The sequence below is a fragment of the Danio rerio genome, chromosome 25, assembly GCF_049306965.1.
Source record: "Danio rerio strain Tuebingen ecotype United States chromosome 25, GRCz12tu, whole genome shotgun sequence".
NCBI lineage: Eukaryota > Metazoa > Chordata > Actinopteri > Cypriniformes > Danionidae > Danio > Danio rerio.
Window position 1 is genome coordinate 25909039 of NC_133200.1, and position 20962 is coordinate 25930000.

General features: G+C 34.8%; 1 protein-coding gene across 1 annotated transcript in view; it reads left to right on the forward strand.

Moving 5' to 3' along the window:
- abtb2b (ankyrin repeat and BTB (POZ) domain containing 2b) overlaps window positions 1–20962 on the forward strand; it is a 106509-nt gene that overhangs the window by 81104 nt on the left and 4443 nt on the right. Inside the window, exons 5-14 of the mRNA XM_021473879.2 lie at window positions 7090–7242; window positions 9834–9999; window positions 10136–10225; window positions 10601–10702; window positions 12142–12238; window positions 13603–13738; window positions 15901–16175; window positions 18059–18237; window positions 20131–20236; window positions 20360–20462. Of these exons, the coding sequence (XP_021329554.1) occupies window positions 7090–7242; window positions 9834–9999; window positions 10136–10225; window positions 10601–10702; window positions 12142–12238; window positions 13603–13738; window positions 15901–16175; window positions 18059–18237; window positions 20131–20236; window positions 20360–20462 (1407 nt within the window). The remainder of the gene's footprint in view (window positions 1–7089; window positions 7243–9833; window positions 10000–10135; window positions 10226–10600; window positions 10703–12141; window positions 12239–13602; window positions 13739–15900; window positions 16176–18058; window positions 18238–20130; window positions 20237–20359; window positions 20463–20962) is intronic.

Genomic DNA, 20962 nt, shown 5'->3' on the forward strand with positions numbered 1-20962 from the left:
CACCACTTCAAGTAAAGTTTCACTAAATAATATAGTGATCTTGGTGACGAAATCTTATCATATTTAAGATTTAGTACATATTTAAATAGAGCTATGTAAAACATGTGGAAAAAATGCCATAAACATTTCCTGTGTGAGTCATTAGTGTACCAGCTGATATATATTTTTCGCCCCACAAAAACACACTTGCAGATATGCAATCAAATCCTTGTAGGCACTTACAGATATCAACTCCTCCAACACCGTCAACCCCCTCTTTTGGCTGACCAAAGTAAACACACTTAGTATGCTGCAATCTATTAGTCTTAACAGCAGTTTTAAGAGCCTTAGCACTTGAAAAATCCCCTTGATCAATACAGCAAGCAACTGAAATTGCTTCTCTAAACTATTTTAGTGAATGTAAGTGGTTGTTAAGCATGCCGCCTTTCTGCCTCTTCTCTCACTTTCCCATGAAGATCTTTCCTTATGCTTGGATTAAGGTTGAGCTTTTTTACAACCACAAGTCAAACAAATGTTACTAAACCTCATCTTTTTGGCTTGAGGCGTTACTCTGCTCCTGGCTTGCATATAAACCAGGCTTTAAGTTTTATCTTTGGTTTTGTTCAGACAGGCAGATAAAATCAGATATTTTGGCATGTCCTGCTTAAATCCGTTGTTTGTAGAAAAAAAATGAATGACTTTTTTTCCAGTTTACACCACAGCAACCCATGTGAATAAATGCCTGGGACAATACAGTTAATCAAATGCTAATAGTTAGCAAATAATCTCCCACCTGATTTCTAATCGAACCAATTTTATGACTAATATCTTTTGTTGTTACCAAGGTTATTATCGTTTTGAACTTTTTAATTAGTTTTAGCTCATTTCATTAATGGTTTTGTTAGTTTCAGTTAGTTTATGTTTTGTGAACACATTTAGTTTTTATATATTTAGCTTTAGTTCAAGTGATAATGGTTTAAAAGAGTAAACAGTACACTTTCAGTGTAGACCAGAGCAAAGTTTAGAGTTTGAAAAGCTTACATCAAAGCTTATATCAACTTAGTCATAAAAGTAAAATAATTGTTGGAACAAACAAATGCAACAAATAAAAGTAAAAATTATAATGAATCCAAACCGACTTTTTTATATTTAAGATCATACTGTATATATAGTTGTTGGCAAATGAAGTAAATATAGAACACGTTTTAGGTTTCAACAGAAAGTTTATTGCTATTAAAATTGATTGATGTATTTGGATGTAAAAGTGCCATCTACAGGTATTTTTCTAAACAGCTGCTAAGTCAGATTTTCCAATGAAAACTCAAAGCAATTTGTAACTTTTTGATTTAGTGGCTAATTCAAATGGCTTTGTATGTTCTCATTTGTACAGATTGTATGATCTCATTTGTACAGACATTGTTCAGATCTCATTTGTACGATTTGATCATCACCCGATGACGGTTGGGTTAAGAGGTGGGGTTTGATGCCACAGCTTCTCTTAAAAATCCTTAAAAAAAATAAAAATACATTTTTATACAACTGAACTCATATGAATTCATACAAATTAGCCATAAAATAAATCATACATGAGGATTTTTCACCACTGAATGAGTGCTTATGAATTCTGAAATCCATTATTGATTTTTTGCTAATTATTGTTTCATTTTTTAGAGAATGTTGTAAGTTAATTTCATTTAGTTTTAGTTTTTCATTAATTGTGATTTTGTTTTTATTTTAGTTAACAAAAACGTTTCTGACCAATAGTTTTAGCCCTGCCCACAAGAACACAGGTTTTTAAAACCGCACTTTTTTTCTACGCAGATGTATCTGATGACTGAAACCAAAACTTTCTGAAAACTCCGGCCAGGGTGTTTTCCAAAAACTACAAACATTTTTTTCTCTTCAAGATACCAGCGTGCGTGCTGGGTTCACACTAAATGCGGAAGACACAAATTTTGCATGTTCATGGCAAAGGTATTGCAAATTCCGCATTGTTCGACCTCTGGACGGTAATCCGCCTCTATCTACTTGTTTAGTGTGATGTCACGTGAAGCGGCTTCCGCATCCAAGCACCATCAAATAGCAATAGTAAACATTTACAAAGCAATGTAATACTTCCATAAATCACAATCGCAATGTATATATATATATATATATATATATATATATATATATATATATATATATATATATATATATATATATATATATATAATGATACATTTTTTATAAGTTGTTAAAATATTGGTTTCTGTGATGAAGTCCAGAGACTGTAGTGTACACCATGATTTTATATCAAATTCACTTTAATGTTTGATTTGACTAAAAAGTGGTCATAAAGGAATATTTTCTCAATTCAAATGAGTAGTAGCTTGGACCAAGAAACAGTGTTTTATACATCACCAATATGTCACGACTTTACAAACGGATTCTGTTTGTATTGACCTTTATGCAATTACTTGTGAAAATACTTAATTCCCCATTTGGTGTGAACCCAGCTTAAAACTGTGAATATTGCCACCTGTTGGTTTGGTGTGCCTTGACATGCACGTGTTTTGTCGTTTTCATGTGGATGGAAATTTATTTATTTTTATTCTGTTTATGAAAATACTTAAGTACGTGTGGACGTGGCTTTTCCTTGTTCGTTTACTAAAATAACCTACTGTAGGATTTGCGACAGAATGAACTTCCATACACAAGGTGTCGATAGAGTTTCCTTCAAATGTTTACATCATAGAAAAAGACAGGAGACATTTGAGCTAATGTCCACTTATGCAGAGTTCAGACTGCATGATTTTGATTCAGCGACAGGTTTTAAGAAATCGCAGACAAATGCGTAAAATCACAAATTCAAATCGGTGCTCGTTCACGAGAGTAACAATCTCACATTATGAACTATCAAAGATGCCATTTGAAAGAATCGCCGACGAGTCGCAGATGCCTGTGAGATATTTGGCATGCTAAATATTTAGACCTGTGAGCGATACAAATCATGCCCTGTGAAATGTGTTCTTGTTGAAAATAACATCTGCGATTACCTACAGCCAATGAGAGAGCAGCATCCACTAGTGTGGGCATCTGCAGGCCAGCAGGAAGTTGGGGGGAGGCTAAAAGTGCTCATTTTCAGTTTATTTGGACACTAGAAATGGAGGAAAAACCAGGGGAAATTTGGCAGGAGCACCCTTGTCTGTTTGATGTGTCATCTGAGCAAAACCACAACCGGGTCGAAAAAGAAAAGGTTTGAGAGATAGTTCCCTAGTTCCCTTCAAACCCAGGTGAGCAAAAATAGGTACATTTTATACAGCACTAAAGGCTTCTCTCTCGATATGTAGTTAATAACAAAATATATACTACATGACATCGCGTTGTTGTTTCTATGACAATTCACAATAGTGTTCCTTGTGTCAACACTTAGAAGGCAATATCAACTAACCCAGTTTAAAGCAAACACCTGACAAACAAACCCGAATTTGATGTGTGTATCTTTAGAATTTAAATATAGCTTGTCTAAATTTAGCTTTACCCTCAGATGTTTCGCACTTGAACACTGACTTCAGACTTTGAATTGTCTTTTTTTCTTTTGAACCAAAATGGCTCCCATCAAGTTGTCACCCGCAAAGCTGATCTGTTTGTTGTGGCTGAGCGCATCTGTGGGTCTCAGGAGATTGGTTTCTCTGTTGTGCATATCTTGTGTGTTTAATGAGCTTCACGCTCCTCTCAGCGTGTCTCATTTGCATGTCTTGCTGGGCTGACAGACTCTCGGCGGGACTTCGTTGCTTTTTTTGTTTGACGTCATTGTGTTCCTGCTGTGAGAGATGAACTTTCACGTTGCTATCTCTAAGCCCACTTTCTTTCAGGATTGGCGGGGATACAAAACACAACACCACACTGTTAGCCGGGTGGATCTTTATCTTCTTATCTAAGTTTTATTTAGAAACAAAAAAAGAAAAGATTAGATTAGGGTTTTAAAAAAGAAATACTGAACATTTATCAGTGCCTGGTGATGATAATTCATGGTTCCAGCTTACTTGGGATGCTAAATACAGCTAGCTGATGGAGGTGTAGCTGAACACTTACAATACATCTCCCCTTTTTTGGTACAGATAGCTCTTTATGGTGACAGTTAAGGAAGTTAGTAATACATTGAGAATGGATGTGGTTTACTCATTCTGAAATTGTGGCCCTATATACATTTCCGGAGAATTATGAATTATGTAGCCAAAGCTATGTATTGCTGCATTTCATCTTTAAAATGAACGCAATGGGGCGTTACGATGCTGGTCAGTTGGTCAGACAGCCAGTAAGTCAGTCAGTCAATAGAGGCCTCTGGTGGATTTACGTGAGAACAGCAAGCGCAAATAGCACTCACGAGAGAAATTTGAAATCTGAAAAAGTGTACACAGCAGCCTCTGGTGGATTCGCAAAAACAAAAACGGCATGAAATTAACTTTCATTTGTATGACCAGTTTTACAACAAACAGCAAGGTCAACCATGGGAACTACAAATTAACTATGGTTTAGTTTTGCCATGGTAATTGTAGTGACACTGTGATTACACATATGGAAATCAGTGCACCAAAACGACATTGTTACTACAGATCTACTATATATTTTGTTCATTCACACTGTTGATTTTTAAAAGCCAAAACAATGAAATATCGGATGAGGATGGTGATTAATCTGAATACAGTATATTATTATACAATCATCCTTTCATTTAATCTTTTTTTAAAGGTATAGGCAAGATGGTTTGGTTTTAAGCGCCTAAAACGAAATATAACAAAAATAGCATATAAATAATGTATTATTGTACAATCTATTATTGCCACAGCCATGTCACCCTGCAGCCCAAGACCGGTTACTCACTGAAGCTAAGCAGGGCTGAGCCTGGTCAGTACCTGGATGGGAGACCACTAGGGAGGTTGTTGTTGGAAATGGTGTTATTGAGGCCAGCAGGGGGTGCTCAACCTGTGGTCTGTGTGAGTCCTAATGCCCCAGTAAAAGTAAAGGGGACACTACACTGTCAGTGGGCGCTGTCTTTCGGATGAGACGTTAAACCGAGGTCCTGACTCTCTGTGGTCATTAAAAATCCCTTGGCACTTCTCGTGTAAGAGCAGGGGTGTAACCCCGGTGTCCTGGCCAAAGTCCCTCTATCGGCCCATACGATCATGTCCTCCCAATCATCCCCTTCCACTGAATTGGCTCGATCACTGTCCAAGTGGATGCTGCACACTGCTGGTGGTGTGGAGAGACCCCCCTCATGATTGTAAAGCGCTTTGGGTGTATGGCCATACACAATAAATGCGCTATATAAATACACATTACATTACATTACATTACATCTTTACAATTATTAATTTCCTCTTTTGCAAATATTTTTATCAAATCCACCCCTTGTTTTCTGATAAAACTGTTTCACTCATGTCTACTGATTAGTGATTGGCAAAGATTAATTGTGATTAATCGGTACCAAAATACAAGTTTGTTTTGACAGAATAGATGTGTGTATTATATACATTTATTATGTATGTGTTATACAAACACTTTCATAGAAATCAAATTATACAAAAAAAAATTCTTACCATATAAATATATTTTATATCTAAATATAAATAAATATTTTCTCAAATAGATGTATGCAGGCATGTATTTATATATAATGTCACTAATAATACTCAATTAAATTGTCAAAACAAACTTTTCCCTTTCTGTTTGGCCAACACGGCTGGGTTCAAACCAAACGTGTAGAACACGATTTTTGCACGTTCGAAGGCAAAGATATTACATATTCATTTGTTACTTCTAAATTAATTCTTTAATGCTTTCTTTAGTAATACTTTTGAAAATCACTATTGCAATATATTCATCCATGCCCGATTATCACATGGTCGAAAGTGATCCATTTTTTTATAAACTGTTAAATTATTAGTGTCTGTGATGCAGCAAACTTTTATTTTGGATGCGATTAGTCAGGATTATTTTTGTCCACACTACTAGTAATATACAATGTACATCTCAAATAGATTTTATGTGAAGTTTATAAAATAAGTCAAATTCATTCAGACAACCCAATTTAAATAATAAACAAAAATAGGTTTTGAAACTTGTCAAAACTGAACATATTTATTGCATAGTATACTCTATCTGGGGATCAGCCTATATTCAGTCTTTATGTCAAGAAGCTTGCATAAAACAACACACTAGTGTGGTGTCTGGTAAGAGTGTGCTCGATCTGCTGAAAACAACACACTTTTAGCAGCTGTATCTTATTCTGCATGAATACTTTGATATGACAGGCTGCTGACAGACATGGCCTGTCTCAGTGATAGCTGTGCTTTCTCATTGCGCAAGCACTTTTTTCTTCTTTTTTTGAGACTCGAGCAGATTTACTGTGGTGTGGCTCAACTTGTTTCATACAACTGAAGCTGTCACCAAAATTGTTACACACATGTGCACACACACACACACACACACACACACACACACACACACACACACACACACACACACACACACACACACACACACACACACACACACACACACACACGCACACACACGCACACACACACATATATATACTTATGTATCTGAATGAGAACATGATGTATGTAGTTATTAGATTCATTCTAAGGTAACACTTTAAAATAAGGTTCATTAGTTAATGCATTTACTAACATGAACTAATTATGAACAACACTTGTACAGCATTTATTAATCATAATTGAACATTTATTAATGCATTATTAACATCCAAGTCCATGCTTGTTAACATTAGTTAATGCACCATGAGTTAACATGAACTAACAATGAACTACTGTATTTTCATTACCTAACGTTAACTAATATGAACAAATACAGTAGTAAATGTATTGTTCATTGTTTGTTCATGTCAGTAAATCCATTAATTAACATTAACTAAAGAACCTTAATGTAAAGTGTGACCTATTCTAATCCACACCATAACACTAAAAAAAAAAATCATATACAATATATATATATATATATATATATATATATATATATATATATATATATATATAAATAAAAAGAAAAAGTTTCAGTATTCGTAACATAAAAAATCATACTCTTTTCTATTGCTATTCCCAGGCCTTTCCTGCTCCTCCCCCCTTTAATGGAGTGGATGCGTGTAGCCATTGTTCATGCAGAGCATCGGCGGAGCTTATTGGTGGACAGTGATGATGTCAGACAGACAGCCCGACTACTCCTGCCTGGGCTGGACTGTGAGCCCAGACTGCTGAAGTAAGACAACCAACGAAAAAAAGCTAGTCTGACTGACAACCAGCAAGCTTTTTCACTGGGTGGCTGATAATCAAGTAAAGAAAATCTTGTAGACATGCACTAAACACTTACACATCTTGGATATATACATACATAGTCTTGGATAGAAAGTGCCCTTCCAAAATGATCAAAAGTGCCCCCGTGACGCGGCACACCTTCGGTCCCGCCCTTCAGTAGGCGCGCGACAACACCCCTCTTGAGTACGAGAGATCTGCAGATCTGCACAAATTGCCCCCACCCCCCGCTCTTCCAAAAATTTATCCCGCTCATGCCCTTTGGACGGTCTCTGCACGGGCCTGTGTAGCGTACAAAACTAGCACCCTGTCGGAACAGCTTAGCAACTGTATAACAGTGCCCAAGCACCCCATTCAGAACACTTTAGCAATACATAGAACAGCTTAGCTAATGCACACTAATGCTTCAACAATCACTCTGAGCACCAGAGCAACTGCGTGGAAATAAACTAGCAACTCCCAAGTAACAACTATGAAATAGCAGTCACGCCAAACACTTTAGCATCCAGTCAGAACAGCTTAACAGTTTATTGCAGAAGAGCTTATTGAACTTAACAGACTTAGCTTACTTAAGAACAACTTAGAATCTGCGTAGTAATACTCTATCAATCTCTCTGAATAACTGTGCAATATCCCAGCAATCACTTGACCACCTTAGCACCATAAAAACACCTGATTACTCAGAATGTCTTAGGAGCTATGTCCCATGCTCTGGCTATCACTTAGCTCTAGTAAAACAGCATAGAAACACATGGCAATGAACTAGCAACCCTCAAGTAATAACAATTAAATTACAGTCACCCAAAAAACACTTTACCAACCAGTCAGAACAGCTTAATAATTGCACAACAATGCCCTAACAACCACCCAGAACGATCTTAGAAACTGCAAAGCAACACTCTAACATCTCAGAATAGCTTAGAGACAGCTTAGTAATACCCAGAAATTGCTTGACCACCTTTGCAAAATCTAGAACATTTTATTACTTGCATTAAAAACACCTAATTCCTCAGAATATCGTATCTACTATGTAGCAGGCATTTGCTACCACTCAGCTTTGGTAAAACAATAAAAGAAACAGCATGGCAATGAACTATCAAGCCCCAAGTAATAACAATTAAATAGCAGTCACCCAAAAAACACCTGAGCAACCAGTCAGAACAGCTTAACAACTGCGAAACAATGCCCTGACAACCACCAAGAAAACTTTAGGAATAATTGTAATATTTAGGAAACTGTATGGCTATATTCTAACATCTCGAAATAGCTTAGCAACAGTTTAGTAATACCCAGCAATTGCTTGACCACCCTAGAAACATCTGAACAGTTTATTAACTGCATAAAAACACCAAGTTACTTAGAATATCTTAGCAACTATGTAGCATGCGTTGGCTACCACTCAACTAGTAATAACTAAAAAGCTAAATGGCTGCATGATAGGATAGCAGAGCTGTAACATGTGTAACCCTGTCGGTCCTACACCACCCAACCCACTCCGAACTGGGATCAAACCTGCGACTTGCATGAGGGTCAGTTGCTCTAACAAGGAGGCTTAAGACCATGACCTCTAGCAACTTTGGCTAGAGCACCTTTAGAGGTCAGAGAAGTGAGGTTTACCTACACAGCACTTCACTAAATGACTTCAATTACACTCCCCCTAAACCTCACTCCCATCTGGGTCGCGGCATCAACGTAACCCCGCCAGTCCTACACCACCCAACCCGCTCCAAGCTGGGATCAAACCGGGGGACTCTCCGCATGAGAGTCAGTTGCTCTAACAAGGAGGCTAAAAAAATGGCCTTTAGCATCTGTCGATATACTGTAGCACGTTTAGAGGCCAAAGGAATAAGGTTTTCCTACACAACACTTCACTAACTGGCCTCTATTACACTTACCCCCCTAAACCTCACTCCCATCCAACGTAACCCTGCCAGTGCGACACCACCCAACCCGCTCCAAGCTGGGATTGAACTGGCGACTCTCCACATGAAAGTCAGTTGCTCTAACAAGAAGGCTAAAATAAATGGCCTCTAACGATAGCACTTCACTAGCCGGCCTTCTTTACACAAGCATTTAAAACAGCTTAGCAACCTTCTAGCATTACTTTTACATTAAAAGCTATCTGAAAGTAGCTCATTTGAATGGTATAGCACGTTCTGTGGGAATAAGCCCTAAGACTAATTCAATCAATGTTTAAATAATGTCAACAGACTTTAAACGTTGGAAAAAAGTCAAGCACTTAAAATGTCACAGAGCTGAATGTATTAGACATGATCTCACGCTGCCTCCATAAAAGTGACTTTCCATCTCACCGTATTAAAGCAATGGCAAAGACCTTATGCAAACCTCAGATATTTCGTGCTCCTCACACTGAGGTCAAACCTCAGGCTTATTCTTAATCACTTGAAAACACTTGAGGAAAATACGGCACTCCACCCATGAAAACATGTAATGAACACCACCACCACCATTTTTTCCCCCACTTACTTTCTTCAAATCCATTTGTCCATGTTTTAACTGTTCTTCTATCAATTGTAGGCCCGAGTGCTGTTTTAGTTCCTTCAGGCGGCTGGATGCCAAAGCCGCCACAGATAAGTTCCAGCTGGACCTCGGCTTCCGCATGCTCAACTGCGGCCGCACTGATCTGATTGGCCAGGCCATTGAGTTGCTGGGGCCAGATGGTGTCAACAGCATGGATGACCAGGTACCGTGAGATCAGAACCGCAAACCAGACATTAACACCACCTGTCAGCACCTAAGACCAAACCATACATCACTTTGTTACATTGATATCATGTTTTTGGTCCAGATGTCAAATTCTCTTTCTGCATCTGTGGCAGGGTATGACCCCGCTGATGTACGCCTGCTCGGCTGGAGACGAAGCTTTAGTCCAGATGCTGATTGATGCTGGAGCCAATCTGGACGTAGCAGTATGTACCACCATTTATGCTCTAGGTTGCTATTTTTGGGGGGAGGAGTGTAAAGTTTAAAGTTAAAATATAATGTGGTAGTATGCTTATATATATATTCATATATATGTTAAAAAAATTATACATTTGACAGCTGAGTAGGGAAGAGCCATAAAAGGGCTAATAATATTGACTTTAAAATGGTTTACAATTTTAAAACAGCTTTTATTCTAGCTGAAATAAGACAAATAAGACTTTCTACAAGAGAAAAAAATATATAAATATAATCTGTTAAATATCACTTAAGAAATATTTTAAAAAGAACAAATATTGCACAAGAGTGCTAATAATTTTGACTTCCACTGAATATGAAAGCTGACGGTCTTTTGTTTTTAGGTACCCATGTGCTCACCCAAACATCCCTCAGTTCATGCAGACAGCCGCCACTGGGTGGCACTCACATTTGCTGTGTTACATGGTCATATTTCAGTAGCTCAGGTAAAGTGCTGTTTGTTTTTTAAGCATTATTTTACTCCCAATCACAAAACATACTTTACAGCTGATTCTAAAAATTGCATCGATGTGCCAACCCCTAAGATTTAGTATTTGACTAATTTTAACCTTAGTATAACAACTTGCATTACAAACAACTATATGTATAGTCAACTGAATAGTTTAAGTCATAGGGCCCTATCATACACACGGCGCAAGGAGCGACGCAATTGTTGTTTGCTAGTTTCAGCTTGGAGCAAGAGTCATTTTGATTGCATTTGCGCTCATATGTTCGCCCATAGGTGTTCGGGTCTAAAAAGGGAGGCGCATTGCTGGCGCGTTGCTATTTTGAGAAACTATAATAATAGTCTGTTCTATAGACCAGAACAAAGCCGGTCTAAAGTCCAGCGCAGAGCGCGTTAGTTGTGCGCCTCACTTACACACTGCTTAATACACACAAGATGTAGAGCAATACGCAAATATCTTAACATATGAAAAAGAATTAAAATATTAGGCATATATTTAGGATATAATAAGGATATATATAGGACATAAATATAAAGGATTAAAATATTACAAAACAAATTATTTTCTAGCCTACATAAATATTAAAACCACACATTTATGCCTTCTTCATCTCGGGGACTTTTTCAGTTTATTTATAACAATTTGCTTTTGTATAATGTAATTATTATATGCAGCATTATTTATTATATCCATATTTATATTTGTTTTATTAAAAACAAGCTTAGATTTGCCCACCTGCAGGTTTTAGATCATATGGGGCACAGCATGTGTATTTGGATATAACTCAGGTTTTTGACCACACTTTGTTATTACTGTTCATTTATTAGTTTGCTGGAAATTAGAACTGAATTTAGAAATAGTTTTGAAACAAATCTTTGCACTTAACAAACAAAATAAATGATTTATAGGCTAACTGATGTATGTGCGTACAAGGTTTCCCTGTCCACTAGAGCAGAGGTCCCCAACCTTTTTATCACTGCAGACCGGTTGACGTTTGTCAATTTTACCACGACCTGGTGTGTGTGTGACTTTGAAATGCACAACACATAATATACATAAAGCATATGATAAGACCTTTGAGTTTAAGTTAGATAAAAACATCAATGTGTTTAAACTTTTACTTGATACAAACATGTTGGACAAACTCAGTTGTATTTATTGTATAAATAGTTTTTCTGTTGTTGGTGGTGTTGAACAAATTTATTGGATGGAAATCCTGCTCTTTGTTAAATTCATCCAATTAGTTTTTTTTTTGAGTGCGCACAAATATATTATTGCAAAGCATCTTTAATGTAAAATTCATTTAAAAGAGAGATCTGTGATGGGGTGTACTTTATGCTGAGCACTGTATAAAGTACTGTATAGTACTATTCTTGTTTACAGTCAGCAGATGTTCACCTGTATGTCTGTATTTTCAGCTTCTACTAGATGCTGGGGCGAATGTGGAAGGAGCAGCCATCCGTTACGGACAGGAGAACACCTCTGAGACGCCTCTCCAGTTGGCATCTGCAGCAGGTGTGTGTAGCACAACTCCCTCACACGTCCATCTCGCCCAATTTCCACCAGCTCAGATTTACCGCCCGCTTGGAAAGGTTGATCACTCCCATCCCAAACAGGAATCCTTAAAAAATATGGCCCTGTTTTGGCACACAAAAGCCAAACTGTAGAAGCCACAAACTATACAATAGATGACTGAATTGGGTCAGGAAGATGTGTTTCGCCACAGTTCATAGCCTTCACATAAAAACCTTTACAAAATGAAGATACGACAGGTTCTGTTACCTTTAATTTTTTTCTGATTTTTATTATGTAAAAATGATGGTTTAAGGTTCTTTACTAATATCCTATAGAAAAATAAGTCAGATATGGTTGGATAGATGGAAGTATGCCACATACTTTTCCCTTAAAGTGTTAGTTCAACCAAATATGAACATTCTGACATGCACTCACTCTTGACTTGTTCCAAACCAGTTTGAGATTTTTTTTTCTTCCGTTGAGCACAATTGAAAATATATAAAAAATGTTGGAAATCGGGGTGAGGCGATGGCACTTTTGGTAGTGCTGTCGCCTCACAGCAAGAAGGTCCCTCCGGGTGCTCCGTTTTTCCTCACAGTCCAAAGACATTGAATTGGTAGGTGAATCGGTTAGGCTAAGTTGTCCGTAGTGTATGAGTGTGTATGGACGTTTCCCAGGGATGGGTTGCAGCTGGAAGGGCATCTGCTGTGTAAAACATGTGCTGGATAAGTTGGCAGTTCATTCCTCCATGTAGAACCCGGATTAATAAAGGGACTAAGCTAAGAAGGAAATCTTTAACCACTGACTTTCATAATAGGAAAAACAAATATTATAAAAGCCAATGGTTGCAGATTTTCAACATTCTTCAATATATATTTTTTGTTTAACAGGTGCAAATAGACATAAAAATAAAAATATATACAATAATAAACTGCATGGCTTGGAAAAAGTGAGTGAGTAAATGACCAAATCATCAATTTTGTGTGAACTATCCCTTTAATACCTCACATTGATCAAGCAGGTCAAATTTCTGAAGTTCAAAAGGCATTGTTAATTGTAAATTTGGGTTTTGATTTAATTTTCAGAATGTTCAAGAAAGTGCAGTTGTATTTGGAGGAGGGCATGTTTGAGAGTTTAAAAAATGACTGTTTTTGCACTACTTTATACGCTTTAATCTCAAAAGATCAAGAATGAGTTAATTTCTCATGACATGACCCATCTAATATCATTACAGTAATGATCATGAATTGTGCTCTTTTTTTCTTTTATTGTGGTTCTCTCTCATTTCGAATACAGAGCCATGAAATTTCACCATCTGTTTTTCCTTTTCCTCTGGTCACTTTTCTCCTTGCGCAATCTCACAGGGAATTACGAGATGGTTAGTTTACTCCTGGCGCGGGGTGCGGACCCCCTGTTGAGGTCCCAGGACAGTAACACATTGACATCATCGCTCTATGAGGACATGAACTGCTTCAGTCATGCTGCCGCCCATGGCCATAGGTAGTATCATCATCCTCCAACAGCCTGGAACAGATCATATTAACACAAAGTTCAAGTACACACTTCCCCCTAGCCAACTACAACTACAGTAATAAGGAAATGTTATGTTTAGGTATGAAAGATCATTCTTATGCTCTGTCTACTCCTCATATTAAGATATATTTTCATCAATCCAATCACATGTAAATTGTGCTAAAGCACTTGTCCAGTTACCACCACTTCCAGAGGAGAACAGAAATGGATTTTATTGGATTTCTTTCATAATAATAAGTGTAACCACTTATGCAGGTTTAAATGTTTAGTAGCATTTATTAATAATCCAAAATCATGCTTGTAAACATGATCTAAGAATGATCAGCTTAATTTCCATTATATAACGTTAGCATCGATGAATATACAGTTGAGGTCAGAATTATTAGGCCCCTTGTTTATTTTTCCACAATTTCTGTTTAACAGAGAGAAGATTTTCTTTGAACACAATTCTAAACATAATAGTTTTAATAACTCAACTCTAACAACTGATTTATTTTATCTTTGCCATGATGACAGTAAATAATTAGACTAGATTTTACAAGAATCTAGATTTTTCACTTTTATACAGCTTAAAGTGACATTTAAAGGCTTAACTAGGTTAATTAGGGTAACTAGGCAGGTTAGGTTTATTAGGCAAGGTATTGTATAATGATGGTTCGTTCTGTAGACAAAAAAAAATTATAATTATTTGCAGTAATAATAATAATAATAATAATAATAATAATAACTAATTTTCTCCAAAAAAAAAAAACGTTACTACAAAAATCTAGGAAAATAAACAGGAAGCAACAAAAAAAAGGGGGGAATATATTAAATTAACTCAATTATTTTTGATCACTATCAAATATATAAAAAAAAAATAAGTAAAAATTTTAAAGAACATAATATAAACAAATATAATACCTCAGGGTAAGGGAGTACAAAAATAGCAAAGCAATCCAATAACTACTTTAAAGTCTAACTAACTTTCCTAACAAAATAAACATTCCCGAAAGAAAGAAAAATACAAATTACTTCCCTTCCTTCCTGCCTACCCACCAAAACAGGAGAAAAAAGGTTTAAATTAACAAAGGACACCCTACACCTTACTCACACTATACATAAATTAATACACATTATTAATAAAGCGCACGAGTCACAAGCCCCTATATCTAGGACTGGATTAAATAAACTGAGACGAATAATCTCTTCTCTCTCTTGGCTTCTGGTCCACTGCAGCCAATTTATATAGCGTGGGCAATTAGCTTAACAACAGGTAGCAGCAATCTGCAAACAAAAAATAAACAAATTATGAGATGTAACACAATATTATATGCACTATTATATATATATATATATTATATGCAACCATGTTATCTGGATACAGGCTGGATCCAAGATTATGTGAACCTCCAGATGAGGTTTCAAACTACAGTGTCTTTTTTGGGAGGTGTTCCTAACCCGGTTGCCCTGAATAATGCAGCCTAACAATACTTTAAAGGATTTTAAATGTCACAGTTAATTGTTTGTAAGAAGAAAGTTTTTAAGAGTATGGACATGCAGTTAGTATTTACCACAATGAACAAAGGAGTAAAGTAAGAGAACACAGATAATAAAGTAAAGTCAAGGATAACTGTACACCGTTAAAAGCAATTTTTTTGCTTTACTAAATAAAAACTAAAACAAAAAACATTACACCCATTGCTGTGATTAGTTGACTTTACTTGAAAATGTGAGTAAACCCTGTTGCCTTAAAATGATTAAGTAAATTAATAGTGTGCATAATTATAAAAATTAAGTCAACTTAACTGTTCCAAGTTACAATGGATTGACTCACTTTTTTCAGTACTAATAATACTTAAGTAATCTGAACTCAAACGTTATAATTAGCTGTACTCTATCAAATGTGAGCCATCACTAATGACAGTCCCTAACAACATTTGTAGCACAGTTCTAGAAAAAAAAAAGTTTGGTTTTGCACCAAAGCATCATATTATGATAGGTACGAAGCAGATTACACCATTGTTTTACCTTTTCTATCATATCTATTTATGTGACCAATAATTCATTTTCTCTCCAACAAGCATTCTGTTAAATCTATCTAAGCATATATCCCTTAACTGAAGAACAACTGTTTTTTTTTTTTTCAGGAATGTTTTGAGGAAGCTCCTCTCTCAGCCTCAGAAGGTGAGGGAAGACGTGCTCTCGCTGGAGGAGATCCTGGCAGAGGGTGTTGATGGCGAGACGCAGGCGTCTGGCCGGAACGGACATTCCTTACCACCTCCTCCTTCCCCTAACCTCAGCCTGGTGTCAGAAGATGCTCTGCCCAAGTTATGCAAGACCCGTATGAAAGCTTTGCAGGAGGCATCATTTTACAGCGCAGAGCATGGCTATTTGGATGTTACCATGGAGCTAAGATCATTGGGTAGGGTATTAACTTGAAAAAAAAAATTCAATATTAAGTTAGCATTTAACAAACAGGCAGTTAAAATTCTTTTTTTGTAAAACACTTTTTAAAGAAATACATTTTATGTTTCTGTAGTTTAAAGTCTAATGTTTGAGAAAATGTAAGGGGTCACTTTTTTTTTTTTTACTTTTTACAGTGTGACAGCAAAATTTACACACATATATATATATATATATATATATATATATATATATATATATATATATATATATATATATTAATATACAAATTGAATGAGAGTGATATATTTCCAATGTTGGACACGTATCTCCTTGTGTTATTTGTTTTAGATGAAATTCAATATGTATAATATATTAGATTTTTTTTTTATGACATGCGGGATGTTTGCAATATATAGGGGTGTCAACAAAACTTCGTTTTATAGTTTATTACGCCCCAAGTCTAGGGGGAAAAAGCTACATGGGCATAATAAATGTAATAAGGTTGTGAGTGGTGGATTTCCTAAGGGTAGCAAAAAAAACTTATGCAAAAGATTCCCTTCGGACGACAACCAAACTCAGACACTCAATTGAGAATAATTGAAGGGATTTATTGTAGAAAATGCCACCCCTACAAGCTCAAACTATCAAAAAGTTGCAAGCATACGCAGACATTTGGAAAATAATAAAGTTTGGTCGTCGACTGGAGGGTTAGGAAAATCCAGTAGCTCTCCACTCCCAACAAGAGTCACACCAAAAATGAACTCTGCCGGAGGTTCTGTTTTTATACAGTTGCAACCAGAATTATTCAACCCTCTTTGATTTCTTTTTTCTTTTTTAAAAATTTCCCAAATTATGTTTAACAGAGCAACAAAACTTTCACAGTGTGTCTGATAATATTTTTTTTCTTCTGGAGAAAGTCTTATTTGTTTTGTTTTGGCTAGAATAAAGGCAGTTTTTTATTTAAAAAAGAAAAACATTTATTTTAAGGTCAAAATTATTAAACTGCATCAAGCTTTTAATGTGTAAAATTGTAATAAAATAAAATGAAATTTGCAAAATTAGGCCTGAGTTGTTTATTAAAGATTTAACTTTTTTTTATTATTATTTATAAGAGCTTTAATTTATTGAACTATGCTCGAGATCACCATAGGACCGTTTTGAGATTTGGCTCAATTAGACAGCAAACAAAAGAGGCTGATGGAGGAGAAAGAAATGTTTAACTATTTACTGCATTTTTAAATGATGACAATTCAAAGTACAGTTGAAGTCATTATTAACCGTCCTGTATATCTATTTCCCTAATTTCTGTTAAATGGAAAGATTTTCTTTAACACATTTTTAAACAGTAGTTTTATTAACTAATTTCTAATCACTGATTTATTTTCTTCGTCATGATGACAGTACAAATTTTACTAGATATTTTTCAGGATACTAGTATTCAGCTTAGAGTAACATTTGAATGTTTAACTAGGTAAGTTGGCAAGTTATGGTAATTAGGCAAATCTATGCATAACGATGGTTTGTTCTGTAGAGAATCAAAAATCAGCTAATGATATTGACCTTAAAATGTTATTTAAAAAATTAAAAACTACTTTCTAGCCAAATACGACTATTATACTAAGCCAAAAAAATATTATAGGAAATACTGTAGAAAAAAATCCTTGCTCTGTTAAACATCATTTTGGAAACATTTAAAAAAGAAAAAAACTGTACAGTAGGGATAATTTTGACTACAACTGTATACTCATTATTATCATCTGTGACAGTAAAAAAAAATAACAACGTCATATCTACAACCCAAATACGCAGATGTTCTTTGATAAGTTTGAAAAAGCTCAGTTATCTAGTGAGCATTTGATTATTTGAAAACAAGTGCTTATATATCTTATAATCCTGCAGGAGTGCCCTGGAAGCTTCACGTGTGGCTGGAGTCACTGCGCAGCGCTCAGCAAAAGTCCAGAGCTGGAGTCATGCTCTCACTTCTCAGAGACTTTACCTCAGTCAAAGAGGAGGACTACTGTGAGGAACTAGTCAGTGTCGGCCTTCCTCTGATGTTTAACATCCTCAAAAACAGCAAGGTATCCATTGTAAACAAAATAAAATGTTTATAAACTGCAATGTAACTATAATATATATATATATATATATATATATATATATATATATATATATATTTTTTTTTTTTTTTTTTTTACGTCAATTAAAGTATTACAAATAATCAAATTACTGTAATTGAGTAGTTTTTTTTTTTTTCCTTAGGAATTGCACTTTTCCTTCAAACTAGTTCTTATGTTGTATGTTTTCTTACACTAAAAATATATATTAATTTACAGTTTCTGTTTATTGACAGTTGTGAGTTGCATTATGGGACCTTAATCTCTGCTTTGTCAACTTTTAATGCTAAAAATTCAACTCTACAGTTTAAAGTGACTTTTATTTACATTTTAGTAGGTTGAAATAATATAATGGATAACAAATTGTATAGAGAGAAATAAATGTGTAAAATAACAGAATATGTACAGGCAGTTTATTACAACGTTTTTGTAGCATAATAAACAACACCAACCCAGGCATTAAGTCACTTTAAAATATATATATATATATATAAAAAAGAAATTATTTAAATTCACTTTTCCTACATTGTCAAGGTTACAAATTGTTGGAAGAATTATTAAGGTCCCATAATGCAATTCAAAAGCATAAATTAATGGAAAAATTTTAATGTAAAAACATGAATCACAAAATAAGGAAAACTGCTAATTTACAGATTTCTTACGGTGTGTTTTCCAGCAAAATAATAAAAAAAAACTTTAAAGTAAAAATGTTAAAATGAAATGAATAAAATATAACACAATTATTATTTGTAACAATTTTTAGTTGCTATTTTTTAATTTTTAATTTTTAGATCTACTGTACATATTACTGTATTTTCTATCTGAAAGTGCTACCAAAGACAATGTTTAACAATTATTAGGTTCTGTAATGATTACAAAAAAGTTTTTTGGAAATCAAAATATCTGTTAATCTGCATAGAATTTAAAATATGTAGCACTCAAACCTCTTAGGTTAAAGCAAAAATAATGTGCTTGTGATGTGTATTTTTTCCCCATGATTGATATTACAATTTAAAAAGGAGGTCTCTGCCAACACTAATATAGTGCACCAAAGGCTGCAGATATCTCCAGTTTTTTACTCGAGAAATAAAACATTTCCCCAACAAGAATGTGAAGCAGAAAATAATATTTATGTTTAAAATAGTTATTAATCCAATTATTATTTCTCACCTTTTTTCTCTGCATTGTTTACAGCATGATGACTTGTAGGAACTCGTGAAAAAGTACACAAAAAAAAGTTTGTTGTGAGAAAATTACTCACAGTACTATAATTTATTGGATGTGAAGTGATTTATTTTATATGAAGATGATATTCTCAATACGAAACAGTGATAAATACTTAAGGATAAAAAAAATGTCTGAAAATATTAAAATATTTGAACAATATCTATTTACAAATATAATGAATAAAATTACAACAGAATGCATTGAATCAAAATTTAGTATGTGTATAATTTTATATAATAATGTATTCAATCATAGCGTAATATTTTTATAGTAGAAATAGTTTGTCACAATTTAAAAGCTGCTGAATTCAGGTTAGTCGATCTTTCAAACAGCAGGTGGCACTGTCTGAGAAAACAATAGGTCTCGAAGTGCAGGTTGGGACTCAGGGCCTGCAGCTTCATAATGTTGTTTTTGTATTTTATTTTTGTGAAAGATTAACCCCCGATGAATGTAATAACAATGAAAAGTGTTCTGATGACAAAATTTGTGTTATACACTGTACTCTGATGCTTGTGTATGTGTAAAAAATCACTGATCTATATAGAATGACTATAATCTCTATTATAAATCAGTTGTAAAAGCAAAGTATACTGTACCTTCTTTTCTTAAAGGCTTTCTTTTTCTTTATAGAATGAGGCAATAATCCAACAGCTGGGCATCATTTTCAGTCACTGTTATGGTACTGCTCCTCTTCCTCCTATCCAAGAAAAGAAGGCAGCTCTTGCCGCTCAACTTGGTAATTTACAGTACAGTTACAGTACATTTCTGAAATAATATTAACATTCAATACATCCATTAGCCAGCACTTTTAAAATGTTGTGTGAATCAGATTTTTCAAGCGTATCTTTCTCACCTGCAGATCCTCACTTCCTGAACAACCAGGAAATGTCTGATGTGACCTTCCTAGTGGAGGGCAAACCATTCTATGCTCATGGGGTCCTACTACTCACAGCATCCGATAGGTGAGTCTGTTACCTTATTGACAGAATGAAAGAAATCGATTATCTTATTACTCTTAAAACTGCAGTCTGTAACTATTTTTTTTTTTTAAATGATTCAAAATCAACTATAGTATTTTTAGTAACTACTATAGTATTTTTGAACTATAGTAGCTTAAAGTGTATTATACTGCATATTTAATTGTAACTACCTAGTATGAACGGATAAACTGCAATGTATATTATAATATACTTTTGTTTTTACTACAGTAAGCTGTGGTGTATTGTAGTATAATATTTTTAGCTGTTAAAACTTAGTATTAGACAAATTGTTTGTATTACTAGTTGGTGTATATCCACACAAACTATAGAATTACCACAACAGATTTATTCAAGTACTTTGCTATAGTATAGTATTTACTATAAATTATATAGTATTTGCACATTCATTTTAAACAATTATATAAAAATTAATTAAAGAGATTTTCCACCCCAAAATGAAAATGTACTTTTTTTTCAAATGT